We start from the raw sequence: 16,448 nt of genomic DNA, 5'->3' as shown, positions 1-16,448 counted from the left end.
TGTCTCTCCACCACCACCAGTGCATGTCATACTGTCATACACACACCTTCCCCCGCCCTACATACTGTCATACACACACCTTCCCCCGCCCTACATACTGTCATACACACACCTTCCCCCGCCCTACATACTGTCATACACACACCTTCCCCCACCCTACATACTGTCATACACACACCTTCCCCCGCCCTACATACTGTCATACACACACCTTCCCCCGCCCTACATACTGTCATACACACACCTTCCCCCGCTCTACATACTGTCATACACACACCTTCCCCCGCCCTACATACTGTCATTCACACACCTTCCCCCGCCCTACATACTGTCATACACACACCTTCCCCCGCCCTACATACTGTCATACACACACCTTCCCCCACCCTACATACTGTCATACACACACCTTCCCCCACCCTACATACTGTCATACACACACCTTCCCCCACCCTACATACTGTCATACACACACCTTCCCCCGCCCTACATACTGTCATACACACACCTTCCCCCACCCTACATACTGTCATACACACACCTTCCCCCGCCTTACATACTGTCATACACACACCTTCCCCCACCCTACATACTGTCATACACACACCTTCCCCCGCCCTACATACTGTCATACACACACCTTCCCCCGCCCTACATACTGTCATACACACACCTTCCCCCGCCCTACATACTGTCATACACACACCTTCCCCCGCCCTACATACTGCCATTCACACACCTTCCCCCATCCTACATACTGTCATACACACACCTTCCCCCGCCCTACATACTGTCATACACACACCTTCCCCCACCCTACATACTGTCATACACACACCTTCCCCCACCCTACATACTGTCATACACACACCTTCCCCCACCCTACATACTGTCATTCACACACCTTCCCCCGCCCTCCATACTGTCGGATAATCTTGACTGGATTCACATTAGTAGTAAAACGGCCTTCCATCAATTTCTTCATTAAAAATACAACGAACTGTATTGCTTAGATATGCTGGCGTTACTTGGCTATATCACAGTGAAAATCGACGGCGTTATTTGTTTAATTTATTTTCATTTTTGTTTAGTTTCATAAACATTTAATAAACAACTATGTAATACACATATATTATCTTCTTAGAACCGAACCAGGGCATCTGCCTGTCGGCGATCTCATACATCACCTGGACCGCACACGGTAGGAGACTTTGAGCAATATTCAAGCAATCGCGGAACACATGAGAAATATCAGTTTCTGTCATAACATGACCAGTCACATCGAGGTCTGTCCCTAAAGATGATTTATGAAAAGAAAAGTAAGATATGAGTCATTTCGAGGGCCTGTTTAGGTAGCTATACATCGTAGATCTTTTAGAGGGGCATCTACATCTACAAAGTGCATTAAGGTATAGTCATTCCACTGGAGTAGATGGTTTTCTCGTGGTGGTGTGAAAACTCCTCCACAGAACAATTGTTGTCAGAATTTGTATACATGTTTGCAAGAATGTTCTTTTCTCAAGCATGAGAAGAGGTGGAAATCTGACGGGGTCAGAGCTGGTGGATGCAGAGGATATCAAATCAGTTCCAACCCACGATCATGCATTGCAGCCAGTGGGACAACAGACTTGTGCACAGGTGCGTTGTCCCGGCGGAACAACACAGTTTCCACGACATTTATTCTCGATATTGTCACGCAGTTGTCTTAACAGATTGACCTAAGATTGGCCACCAGGAGAATTCCTTTGGAATTCCAGAAAACCAAAACCATCTCCTTCGCGCAGGAGATGGAACAGACTTTGCCAACATCGAAGGAGGAGACGTTAGTTTCCACTGCTTTGACTGTTGTTTGGTATTTGGCTGATAGTGGTGAACCCAATACTCATTCACAGTTACCAATCGCTCTGGGTCTGCTTCAAAACGACGTACATTCTCAAAAGATGGTTCACTGGAGGGTTTCTGACCAGGAGTCAGAAGCATTGGCCTTGTCCAGTTCATTCCTCAGAATGTTTTAAACCCTCTAAGGACAGATGTAGACTGTACTGGCTATGTAATGCGTGGTTAGTCATCGATCGTCTATCATCATATCATATCGGGAGGAAAGCCCGAAGTGATGCAGGTCTCAGACGTTTACCACTTCGGTGAAACCCACGAGCTCGGGTATGGTGCTGACAAACTTAGAAACATAATCGGGGCGAACCGGGATTCGAACCCACAATCATAGGTTTCTGGCGTGCTTAAGGGACGCAACTCTGCACAGCGAATCGCGGCGCCTTAGACGACTGGGCCACCCGTGCCCCCTAAATGACTACAGAATCATACCGCCTGGTTCTACATTTGGTTCAAATGGGCCCTTTAACGTGGACAGTAGCATACTTATTACATGCAAAATGTTAGAGCATACTGTACACCCTCTGTAGCTCAGAACCTTTCAGTCATGATATATTTCCATTATATTAGAGTAAAAGCCTTACAGTCAACCCAGTAGGATATATTTCCATTATATTAGAGTAAAAGCCTTACAGTCACCCCAGTAGGATATATTTCCATTATATTAGAGTAAAAACCTTACAGTCACCCCAGTAGGATATATTTCCATTATATTAGAGTAAAAGCCTTACAGTCACCCCAGTAGGATATATTTCCATTATATTAGAGTAAAAGCCTTACAGTCACCCCAGTAGGATATATTTCCATTATATTAGAGTAAAAACCTTACAGTCAACCCAGTAGGATATATTTCCATTATATTAGAGTAAAAACCTTACAGTCACCCCAGTAGGATATATTTCCATCATATTAGAGTAAAAACCTTACAGTCACCTCAGTAGGATATATTTCCATTATATTAGAGTAAAAGCCTTACAGTCACCCCAGTAGGATATATTTCCATTATATTAGCGTAAAAACCTTACAGTCACCCCAGTAGGATATATTTCCATTATATTAGCGTAAAAACCTTACAGTCACCCCAGTAAGATATATTTCCATTATATTAGAGTAAAAACCTTACAGTCACCCCTAGTAGGATATATTTCCATTATATTAGAGTAAAAACCCTACAGTCACCCCAGTAGGATATATTTCCATTATATTAGAGTAAAATCGGTGTTAAAAGATCGACAACAAACAAACACACGAACGAGAGAAGTTCGGTATCAAGCTATTGCTTAGTGGGATGTGACGACAAACGAAATCTATGGTTGGGAATGGATTCAGGGTATTTATCAGCACAGACATAATACATTGGTTACTTGTGGATTTCAGGACGTGTGGTGGGCAAATCCGGTAGTCTTTTTGTCTGTACTATATTTCATTTTAGGTTATGCAAACATTGACTCGTTTCGGGACCAGTGGCATGGCAATGGAAAACATTCTGTTGTTCATAAGATTAATATATAGTGAAAAAAACCATCAGTCCGACAATCAAGCCTTCGGGGTCTTGAGGTAGAGCGTCCGCCCGGAGAGGGGAAGGTCCGGGGTTCGATCCCCGGCAGCGTCATACCAAAAGGCGTTAAAATTTAGTACTTGTTTGGCGCTCGGCATTAAGGGGCTAAAACAAGGACTGGTCGGCTCGGGGTCATTGTACTGTGTCTGAGGGGTGTATTCATGTTAAACTGCGGCATGGTATCTCAGTGGGCTAGCACTATAAATCGGCATCAGTCCGGACTAGTAGAAGCAGCCACACACACACGTGCATGCACGTCGCTATATAAGTGCAATAATCTTGGACGCGACGTTAAACCCAATTTCACCTCACCTCACCTGAAATAAAATATACCGAAAACAATCTATAATAGTTTAGCAAATACATATCTTTAATTTCAGAAAATAAATATACTCTCGGCGTTCCTTTCAAAAATAGGATTCATTTAAGTGACTTAATGTTAGTCTGCTATGCTAAGTTGTGTACTCAAAGGCTGAAAGACACGTACATACAAAAGTGGAATTTGTTTGTTAGCTCTATCGTCAAAATGCCGTACTTTAGTTTGTTTAAAACGTATTTTATAACTGCAGAATATCTTTTGAAACCACTCTTGTACAAATAAAGTACATTTATTGGATTCTGATGCTCATCACATGAACTAAATATTGGAAGGGGGAGCTATTCAAAAATCCAAAAGGAAATTAGATTATGTAGAATATGTAATTTACAGATGATAGAGGACGAGTACCATTTTGTTCTCATTTGTCCATTTTATCACACGAATTCTACGAATCTACGAATTTTGCATACCTACATCAATCAATCTATCAATTTCCAAATATATTTAAGATTAATTAGTTAATGTCTTCTATAAATATTAATGTACTGAAGCCTTTGACTGCGTATGTATTCCATGCAATGGATTTTAGAAATGATAAGATGAGTGACTTTAACAAGTTGAAATCAATATGTACGCCCACTATCCACAGAGATATGTATTCCAGGCCCATGGCCTTTCATTATTTCTGTAATGAAGAATAAAGCTTGATTAGTCCGCTATGTGCCCATGATTCGTTTAACCGGAAAAACATGTTAATCAGGACAGTTTCAGTGCTCTGCGGGAGGACGCTCTAGCACTAGACCAGGAAGGTTTCACTAAGAACAGTCGTCCAGGTTAACGGGGTTTCACTGTAGGACTAACGTTTGCTTGTGTGTTTGTTTGTTGTTTAACGCCACACTCATCAATATTCCAGCTGTATGACGGCGGTCTGTAAATAATCGAGTCTGGACCAGACAATCCAGTGATTGATGTCACGAGCATCGATCCACGCAGTTGGGAAACGATGGCATGCATCAACCAAGTCAGGGAACCTGACCACCCGATCCCGTTAGTCTAATGAACAATTTCGGGAGATATACATGCTCTGGATTAATTCAAGCATATAACGGTGTGATAATAGGTTTGTGGCATTATATTGGGGTTACGAAATGGCTCAAACAATGCCGGTGCGGCTTTAAAGGGCCCTCTTTGGCCAAATGAGTACTTCAAATTTCAAAGCTGCGGAACACTTTGAAATATTGGAATTAATATTATCAGACATGTTCAAATAGCTGACAACTAACCTTTTCTTTTGCTTACACTTGCAAGTTTTGGACTTCTGACATGATCAAATACAGTTAGTATGGCTAAAAGGGGGGAAAACGTCGATTTTTATAACTTCAAACGCAAAATCTAAATATGAGCTAGTCCGTGGCGGAAGATGAATTTTTGTACCCTATGTTTGTACTGTTTTTATCTAAATATCAGAAAATCAGCTTAGATCAAACACATGTTCGTGTTCAAATATTCGAAAAACATAAAATAAGTCGTTTTGACAAGTTTGCCATTTCCTTTGTGTTTAGCGTCATCATGTATATGTCCTAGACACGGAATGGTTAAAATGAACAAAGTCAAGTTCTCATTCATAGGAACACATCTGACAACTTCCACAATTTATAAACATTTTGCTTAATTCTGAAAAAAAACGCAAATCCTGTTTCCCAAAATGGTCCTTAGTCTATCTGTTCCTTTAACTCACTCACACCATAGACTGGTAATTGTCACGGAATGAGGTGGCCCAGTAGTCTTAAGCTCCACAACGCACTATTGGGGCTGCATGTCGTAGCTGCATGAGGATACGATGGGGATGGGGTAGGATGGTGAGGTAGGGATGGGCTTGAGGTGTGGTGAGATTTGGGTAATGTGTTTTGTTGTCTGTTGTTTAACGCCGCACTCAGCAATATTCCTGCTATATGGAGGCGGTCTGTAAAATAATCGAGTCTGGACCAGACAATCCAGTGATTGACATAAGCATCGATCCACGCAATTGGGATACGATGACATACATCAACCACATCAGCGAGCCTGACCACTCGATCTCGTCAGTCGCCTCTTACGACAAGCATAGTCGCCTTTTACGGCAAGCATGGGTTGCTGAAGACCCGGATATTCACGAGTCGATTGGGGTGATGGGATGGCGGTAGGGTGCCAACAGTGAGTGGGTTAAAATTGTAAGTCACGTCGGCAGTATTTCAGCCATTGCGAGACTGGGGCATGGAAGGACAGTAGAACTATTATCTCACAGATATTAGTTATGAAACAAGTTGGAGAATATTGTTAGCATGTGCCTTTGCGAACACGCGACCGAGACACAGCATTGTCAGACCGCTATCCCACTGTGTCCCTGAGCCGCGTGTTAGCAGGTGCGTAGGTGGGTGAGATGACTTATCAATGATAGCACTTAAAATGTGACCTTCACAAAATATATGATAATCCATCTTGTTCACAATTCCACACACACACACACACATTTGCACAAAGATTATTAAAATGTAAACAATTTTAAAAATCTTTTCAGTAAAATTATGTGACCACCGCTGACCCAACCACCCACACATATTTTTTGAAAGTTTGTTTGTTTGTTGTTTTTACGCCGCACTCAGCAATATTCCAGCTATATGACGGCTTTTAAAAAGTAAAATGAAAGAAATTTAACTGATGAAAGTTTTTTACTAAATATTTTTAAAATTCTTACAGTTAAGTATTCTGTGACTTCAACCTAGACTAATGTTTCATAGTTACCCCCAGATACCTTTATTTAAACTCTCTATTTGTCGTGATATCACAATTACTGTGACTTTTATGCTTAACAGTTACCGATATCCGCACAATCTATCACATAACAGTTATCTTCAATACATGTTTCTACGGTGACAAGGCGTTCTACAGGCCCAGATAGGCCATTTAAGTAGACGGTTATACTATCATGTATGTATACCGTTATTGTGGCTGTACGCGTATTCCTTACTGGTATAACACTAACATCCACTCTTGCCGTTATCATCCCTGCATGTGTAATTGAGATGAAGCACCTCACATCTATCGACCTGCTATTTGCTGGACCAGGCTGTCTATAATTTCAAAGCAAAAGCAGATGGTGAATTTCTCTGATTTTTTAGTGTTCCAGCACTATCAGCGAATCAGTTGAGAAACAATTGTTTAGCGAGTTTTCTTCGTCCCGGCAGCAGCTGAGCTACGGAGTGTGTGCCTGCACTCCAGTGCATTCAGATAGGTAATACTGTTATTTGAGAGCGTTCCCATTTCCCTGAGGGTGGAAAGTACCTTATACACGCTTCACCGCCGTTATAGAATGACACAACCTTCCAAATCTACTGACAGAGCGTTAACTGGACAAGAAGCCTCTGTTATCTAGTCGACCCATTCTTACTGTGCCGGCAGACAACACACAGCGTTCACCTAGCCCGGCGAATAACCCCCTCTTGATCAACCTCCCTCTTTCTCCACCGTGAATGGTGTCGTCCAAACTGAACCGCGAACTTTCATTGGGGCTCACATGCGATCGGAAGTGTCGGCTCTACGAGCAGACGACAGACTCCAAATCACAGAGGCAGTTACAATGTTAACTCGTTGTGTGGACAAGCCGAAGACACAGGCTTTAACCCGGTGAAAATTGGAGAAAATCAGCGAAATCTTGTGTGTGATTGTGTGCAAGCTTTTCAGCCTGGATCGTGGCTGTCGACTGGAGTACTGTATGACGCGATGATGCCCCCACAACATTTTGGAGTCTCTACATGTTCACTGCTCCTTCAAACCCTAGCATTTATCGTCTTGCTGCAGTTCAGTGTTGCAAGTCAATCGCCTGTCTTCTATGATAAACGCCAAGGTAGGTGCAAGGAAATCGCTCGAGCGCGTCCACACCTTATCGTCTGCTTTCTAAGCCGCTGGTGAAAAAACCCACGACCGGCGTTCCCTCTGTACCCCCGAAATGTTTCTACTGGGTTAAACAAGCCAGATTTAAAACTGCTGTGTAAACTTGTCCCCCTAGTGTTGGGAACTATCCCTCCCAGGACTGTTTTCTCATCTGTCCATATTTTCATACTGATAAAATTACAACCACACATATTTTCTTAAGTTTTAAATTGGTTGGAGACTGGCCACTTTTCGTCTCAAATTTTTGGTCCACAGTCCCTCGTCCTGATAACATCAGAAATCTCAACTGAACCACAAAACGTGGCTAAAAAAACAACCGGGTAATAAATATGCTGACAATAACATTATCAGCTGGAGGGATTTTGAGTAAACTCACATAAATATAAGGCTCCCTTCGATGAAACGTGTCATGTATTTACGAGTGTGTATTTATTTCATGATAAAACATTTAGAAAAAATCTACACCGATAAAGTTAGCAAAAATACATATTATGTGTGCAGTAATTAAAGTTTTAATTCAGTTTTACTATACTGTGGCATAAGTTTTATAGGTTGTGCACTTGTTTCAACTCTTATCTAAGTTAATGACAGTTTATGTATCATCGCCTACATTCGCAAGTATCAATGTTTCGTGATTTCAAACTGTGCTACCTGATCATCGTTAGAAGTAATATTTCCATTTTGTGTAACTTTGTCTAAATATACATATGAAATGTTTGCTTAACAAGAGTCGAGAGTGATGGAACGGATATCGTTTGTAGCTTGCGTCTGTCATATCAAATCTTCATTCCCTTGTACTTACGCCTTGTTACAAGTCATATGATATAATCAACTATCAGAATGTCCGTTATATTGTATTCATCAAACGTATTAAATGTATGTAGTTCTTTCAAACAGTGGATGTCAGCAGAAACAAGCATATGGGGTTTATGTCTTGATATACTTTCATATTGTTTAATAATTCTCCGCGTTTCCGATTGTTTGTTTACAGTGTGTCAAGTTTGGCTTTGTTGACATCGACAAGCTAGCCTCGCACGAGCCACGAACTGCACGCGGCTAGCGCTGGGCCGTTTTCACTGGGTGGAGGCAGGCATAGGTCGCTCAATATCTAGCATTGATAACAGCCTGTGGCAGCGAGTCGCGTTAATTGTTAACTAACGACGGCGACTGGAGCAGGCTAGGCAAATCTTACAAATCAAATTGCAGTTTACGAGTGTGTGTTTGTTGAATGTGATCACCAAGCGTTTACATGAATATACACACACTTGATAAACCCTGTTTCCGGAACACTGGCTATAGCATGGTGGTATTGAAGTCTCAGCGTGGTGCCCTCGGCATCGCAAGATTCTGTATGCTCCTGGAGAAATCCCTATAACAGAAAATTGTTATCATGCTTGGAATAGTGCTATTTGTTTACTGCATCGATGAGCTTATAGTGAGTGCATTCATGTACAATGCGATGTCAAGTGGGTGTAAGGTTTCGTATCACAGTTTAGGTTTGTTCAGTCGTAATCCATTACGTATGCGGTTATTAGAAAAAAAACCCATTAAGATTTTATTGCTGTTCTTATTTGACATGAACGTCTTCGAGACCAGAAGGTGGATTGGTCGATCCCTATGGTGTGTCACTCAAAAAATCGCTAAAAAATGGTACTTGCTACGGGGCACTGGGTGAGCCTAGTGGTTAACGGGTTCGCTCGTCACGACGAAGACACGAGTTCGATTCCCCACATTGGTACAATTTGTAAAACCCATTTCTGGTGCCTGGTGTCATGATATTGCTGGAATATCTTTAAAAGCGGTGTTAAGCCATACTCACGCTCTCACTTGTTACATTAAACATGGTAGGCATATAAGGGATAAAAGAAGGACTGGTCAGCTCGGAGTCTGCATCAACGTTAAACTGCGGCATGGTATATCAGTAGGCTAGCACTATAAAAAAAAACAGGCATTACTCTGGACAAGTATAAGCACACGTATGTATGCACGTCCCTATGTAGGTAACCCGTGAAGATCCGGGTCAGAATAGGTCTTCAGCAACCCATGCTTGTCGTAAAAGGCGACTATGCTTGTCGTAAGAAGCGACTAACGGGATCGGGTGGTCAGGCTCGCTGACTTGGTTGATACATGTCATCGTATCCCAATTGCGTGGATCGATGCTCATGATGTCAATCACTGGATTGTCTGGTCCAGACTTGATTATTTTACAGACGCCGTCATATAGCAGGAATATTGCTGAGTGCGGCGTTAAACAACCAGCCAACCCTACATAGGTGCAATAATGTTAAACGCTGCGTTAAACCCATTTCACCTATCCTCTCCTCTTATTTGACATGGTTTTTTTTCAAAAAAAGAAAAGTAATGCACTCACTTAAGCGTGAAAATTGATGGAGAGAGAAAATAATCTTTAGACAGGTGTTTCGTATGAAAACTACTTTCTATTTATCAAAACTATAAATTGGAACTTGGAATTTGTTCTCTCTGACCCTGTCATCCATCAAGAAGCTACCTCTTTGAATGTATTTTTTGTGAAGGTGGGGTGAGAGGTGATGGTTGATAGTTTTCGCCTCTTTTCACGACAGACTTTGGTGATTAATGTCGGCACTGGTTGAACTGTCTTTGTAACGTACACATTAAGATCCGGGCTAGAATAGCAACCATACTTGTCATAAGATGCGAATATGTTTGCCGTAAGAGGCGGCTTCGGGTGGTCAGGCTCGGTGGCTTGGTTGATGCATCTCATCGTATCCCAATTGCGTAAATCGATGCCCTTGATATCAATCACCGGATTCTGGTCCGGACTCGATTTGTTACAGAACCTGTCATCTAGCTGGAATATTACCGAGTGCCATCAAACAAATAAACCTCCAAAACGTACACACAACTCCGACACTCTGTACATCGACATTAGTTTAAGTTCTACAAAGTTTTTGATATTATTGCATTTTTTTTATCCCGACGTTGCATATTATCTGGTTCTTGGTTATGTTAAAATCCTTAATGAGTAATATTACGAACATTTTTAATCCAACTTATCTTCCTAAACACCGACTCAGTGGTCTAGTGGTAGAGCGTCCGCCCGGAGAGCGGAAGGTTCGAGGTCCGATCCCCGGCCGCGTCATACCAAAAGACGTTAAAAGATGGTATTAAGGGACTAAAACAAGGACTGGTAGGCTCGGAGTCAGTGTACTGTGTCTGACTGGGGTATTCATGTTAAACTGCGGCATGGTATCTGAGTGGGCTAGCACTATAAATCGTCATTAGTCCGGACAAGTACAAGCAGCCACACACACAGACACACACTCGCATGACGCCAGAAATTGGCTTAGCACATCCTACACACGAGGGGATTCGAACCCGGGCCTTCGGCGGAGCGAGCGAACCCTTTTTGACCACTAGGCTACCCGATCAAGGGTACCTGTTCTGTACAGTAACGGCAATTGTTTAGACAGCAAATATATTCTGTACCAATGGTGGTAACTTATATACAGGGTACAGGTATACGCGAATAATATTTAAGTGAGGAAGTGAATGTTGTTTTAGGCCGCGGAGACCGATGTCCCAGGCATATCACGACGGCCTGTAAATAATCAGGCCTGGACCAGACAAACCAATGGTTGATACTGTAAGCAACGTCCCATTCCGCTGACACCAAGACACCGAATCTGACCACCTAATCCATTCTTGTCGTCTTTTACGACCAGCATTGGTTAATTTGGACCAGTTATATCCTGGACCCCAACAGGGTCAATGGTAGTGGAAGACAAATCGCATCTGCCGTGTTATTTCTATGTCAATGACTTGTTGAACAATCTCACTTTTATGTTAGGCCAGTAGGTAAGTCAACAAACATGAAGATTAAGTGCTGACGTGTTTCATGTAATCAATCATCGACTTTCCATCTAATCCATCTCTAAGTTCGCGTATGCACTCGCTCTCGTTCCAGAAATGTTAACATGGGGAAATTGGACACAAAATTCTATAACGATACTCGCGACATGTGAAAGATTGGATGGAGTCAGATATTACGTGAAACCCATAAACACGTTTCGTTAAACGTGACACCCACACCCCGACCCATATCCATCTGTCAAATAGGTATTGTGTGTAGAATACCCATTAATGAACCCTGCAAGCAATAAATATGACCCGAACCACTTTGTTAAATTAGGATTTACGCTGAACTGAAACGTCTTTGAGGCCAGATTCCGTCGTGACCGTATGAATGCGCCATGAAAGCGAACGTCTGTTTAACCAAAGGCCAAATATACTTACGTTGGGATTACATGACAGTGTACACATAATTACTGAACTGACCCTAACGATAAGATTATAAGAGCTGAAGTCAAATGACAGGCCGACAGTCTGGCTAAACAGGACTGTGTTTATCTGCCTACGTTGCCGGTCGACAAACTATGTATGATCTACAGACACATTGAGAGCCTGTCATGCACAAAATTGCTGCGTTACATCCTGGCACACTCGTATCATCCCCTCCACTGGCACACGCCAAATTCTCGCAATTTTTGCGCACGTACAACAGCGTAGGGACGATGAACTCGGTATGATATGACGGACACAATCGGTGGGTGCATTCCAAGTACTTCGCGGAATAAAGTTCGAGAATTTCTCAAACTCCCAGTCAATGTTTATTCTTTCAATACAGCTTCACGTCGCTAGCGTTGTACTTCGCTTTGTCGGGGCATTCCAAACATCAGTGAACTTAATTGTTATATTTTTATGCGCTTAATTGTTGCTGCAAAACCGTAAGACATGTTGGACCATTTTTTTAAAAGAATGTGTTTGTGTAAATGACAACTTATATACATCTGTTTCGGGCATTGCATAAGTGTATCTCATTAATGTACTTTGGGGACACGACAAGCACATTTCAATGTCTCCCCATGCTTGTGAGAAAGATGCATAATTCGTTTTACGTGTCGGCAGCCACAAGTTTTATACGAACGCTTGTTCATTGTCTGACTAAACACACACAAGAATAATGTATACACATTTGCACAATATTGAAAAACATAAATTAGACAGAGAAGCGTTTCTTCGTATAAACAAAATTATTCAGTTGGAATGAATCACACACTTTATGTTCACAAGTACACTTCGATGACATGGTGTCCCTCAACACCTCAAACATATGCAGACTTCGTTGCTCAGCAATACGTCTTTTGATATTGGATCTATTATTCGCCATGTACGAGATTGATATAATACCTTCATTGTTCGGCTATGAACTTACCCCAGACAACATCTGTTTGTTTATTATCTCCTAGCTTGTGGATATTCCCAAAGGTTAAAACGGTACCTATATTATATGCCTATAAATCGATTTAATTTTCACTTAATGATACTGTATGGGAAATAATGTCCCAGTACCCAAATGGAGACCCACAAAACTACTTCCTATTTAAGTGTTTTGTAGGAGAGAGGCATACAGTTAACTGCCTTTCAGGGGCACGTCAGTATATATTGGTTATCTGAACTCAGCGACGGAGAGAATAATTGATGAAAGTCATACGTTTGGACTTCCCAATGAGCCCTGTGCGATACATGTACTTACATTTAGGAATTGCACGTAACCGCCGCTTATGTACTTGGGGGCACGGGTGGTTCAGTCTTTCTAGACGTGCCAAAATCCTGTGATAGTGGGTTCGAATCCAGATGATGGTCAGCTCCACACCGTGGTACACGAACACTATGTGACAGGCAAGTGCGCTGTATGGCAATGTCAACTTACGATTACACGCGCTTACCCTCTTGTTGCACTGGCAATGGGGATCGACCACTGACTATCCTGATGGGGAATTGGACGTGGAAGGGTGGTGTAGTGTGGTTAAACTTTTTTCCTCCCACACCAAGCTGACACACCGTCTGGAATGGAAGTGACACCGTTCCATATAGAAAAAAAACCATAATGCTATGTTACCAATGTCCCAACAGTGGTGAGATGAGGTGAAATGGGTACACGTGTGTGTATATGTGTGTCCGCGTGGCTGCTTATACCAGTTCGAACTAATGCCAGATTTTTAATGCTAGCCCACTGATATACCAAGTCCGCAGTTTCTCAAACACGGAATACTGACCAGTCCTTGTTTTTCCCTTAATGCCGAGCGCCATGCAGATTAAAAACAAGTACAGTAAACTACGGTCATAACGAACACTCTTATAACGAACTGATCGATATAACGGACTGTATATTTTGGTTTCTTCCATTTGTTGTATATACGCTATATATATATATATATATATATATATATATATATATATATATATATGCATGCATGCATGCTTATAACGAAGTACGGTTATAACGAACAAAAAAGTGGTCCCTTTGAGTTTGTTATAACCGTAGTTTACTTTACAATCATTATATAACGTCTTTTGGTATGGCGCGGCCGAGGATGGAACCAATAGTGTCCAGTAAAGCTACCGCACGCGGGTAACACGACGGTAATTTGCCTCCAGGCTTTCGTTTCAGTTGCTCCTCTTTAGCGTGAAGGTCATGACGACGATTTTGTAAACCAGTTAATACACGGTTTGCCAACCCATTCTGAAATGCACCTCTTGAAACATCGTATAAATCAACGGATTTCGGGACACTGTGGCATACCATATATTAACAAACGCAATTGGAATATGTTCAGGTAGACCCCCCTTCTAGTGACCAGAAATATACCTGGTATCTATAGTGTATACTAATACGGTAGACACCGTGTGGCGTATCAATGAGATAAGCTTATGTGCCGATCAATGAGTACGACAAAATGTCCCATTGATCAGCTCGTCATTTGTTTGTGAATGGTCTTGCCAGACATCTACAAAGACTATGGGTTGTCTCGCTGAAGAACTTCACACAGTCTGTGCGTTTTTTCCCGGCTTGAATTACATCGTATAAATTACATAATGCCCCGTTACATTAATAAGATAACTGGCAACATCACTGACTCATAGAAACTCTCCCGTGGGGTATGTTTTCTACTTTAGCTAGTTACGTGTAGTGATAGGCTGGTGCGCTGTATGGGGCAAAGTCAACTTACGACGACACGCGCTTACCCTCTTGTTGCACTGACATTGGGGATCGACCATTGAATATCCTTGTGGGGGAAGGTAAGGGGAATGTGTATGTAAGGGGGAGGTGGGTTGAGGTAACTATGTATGTGTGTGTGTGTGGGTGGGGGTAGGGGGGTGGGTGGGGGGTAACGGGGAGCAGGGGGGGGGGGGGGGGGTGGGGGGGTGTTGTGTGACTGTGACTGATTTTCTCTGAAAGAGCTTTTCTAAAATTATTCAAAAATATTCTCATCCCTCACATCCCAGTCCCATCCCGCCAGAATATCAACTGGTCAGTCGTATATACTTGTACGACTTCCACGTATTGCTGAGTGAGCGCTCCTCGCAGGGCTACACGGGATGTAATTGCTTGTGATCACCTGACAGGTCAGTGAAGTTTTTTTTTCACACTCTTTATATTAATTTGCCCTAGGAACAGGAACAGTAAATGTTCGTTGTAAGTTATGATGAGTATTGTAATATGGTGGCTGGGTGGTGTCTTGTCACTCGCATCAGAGTGGGGGAGTACGCGTGTAGTAGGTACAGAAACATCTCAAGATAATGATTAAAAAAACTATTATATTTAGCCGAAACTTAAGCCAAATAGTTATTCTTCGATCGAGAGTAGTAGGAATAAAGTAGTACTGTGAAAGGTGTATACTTCCCATGAACACAGTTTGGAGTCAGGCATGAGTTTAGCTTGTAGCCTACAAGATATTGCTATTTAGAAAAAAAACCCACCATAAATATTTGTTTATTGAATATAGCACTAAACCCTTGAAAACCGAAACGTTACAAACCCATGTCTGTGTAGAAATAAGTACTGACTGATAAAAAGTCTTGTCAAATGTATCTCAGCGAAAAAATATTTTTTTCATGAAGACAATTAACTGGGATACGCACGGTATCCTGCGTCATATATAACCCTGTCATTATCAACGTGTATTAGATATGGCTATATGACTTAGGTAACTAAATACATGTATACCACAGTGGCACGTCTAGGCGTAAAGTAGTATTTTAGATCGACAATTACAAGTGTACTACTCCAAAGAGTTATGCATATAGTTGATGCTGATAGATCGTACCTATGAAGTGCACTACACACAGGGGTATTACTGATGCTGATATCATGTCTCAAATATTAAATTATCCCCAATGTCAAATTAACCAGTCCTCCACCAAAAACCAATTACGTAGTAACTGTGATCACAGCATATAGCCTACGTGGATGCACTACGGTGCACTTGGCCTGATGGCGAACTTCCTGTAGAGTTCACCACCATGGTAACACAGTGAACGGTAACACGATCCGACCCACCAAAACAAGAAGTGGTCAGAATGGTAACCATTAACCCTCCGCTGAATCTGTACAAGTGTCCAGCTAATCTGTTCCTTGTTTTCTACGTTATTTGCTATTTAGTATCACGGTGATGACAGATTATTTTCATTACAAACACCGGGATTTGTTGCCTGACGGTGACCTTCTTCCCAGTGAAGGTGCATGAACTGAGCCGTCATGTCGATGCTGGTTCAATTGGCGTAGACTAACGCGTAGTCTCTAAAAATATATAATTTTGATAAAAACAAGCATGTACATTTAAATTTGAAAAGGAGCCTTATAGTTTCGAAACCTGTGGAAAATGTAAACTTGCCTCGTTAAGGGTTATATAGCATTACAGAAAGGTC

At 42.0% G+C, this 16,448-nt stretch overlaps 1 protein-coding gene across 1 annotated transcript in view; it reads left to right on the top strand.

Moving 5' to 3' along the window:
* The first annotated feature begins 7,187 nt into the window (after positions 1-7,187).
* Positions 7,188-16,448, top strand: part of LOC139453297 (A disintegrin and metalloproteinase with thrombospondin motifs 12-like) — a 139,045-nt gene continuing 129,784 nt past the window's right edge. Inside the window, exon 1 of the mRNA XM_071235138.1 lies at positions 7,188-7,650. Coding sequence (XP_071091239.1) covers positions 7,527-7,650 — 124 coding nt within the window. The 5' untranslated portion in view covers positions 7,188-7,526. The remainder of the gene's footprint in view (positions 7,651-16,448) is intronic.

The sequence above is a fragment of the Haliotis cracherodii genome, unplaced genomic scaffold, assembly GCF_022045235.1.
Source record: "Haliotis cracherodii isolate W230 unplaced genomic scaffold, xgHalCrac1.p SCAF_1, whole genome shotgun sequence".
Taxonomy (NCBI): domain Eukaryota; kingdom Metazoa; phylum Mollusca; class Gastropoda; order Lepetellida; family Haliotidae; genus Haliotis; species Haliotis cracherodii.
Note: the sequence above shows the minus strand (reverse complement) of the source record. Positions and strands in the feature narration are given on the sequence as shown.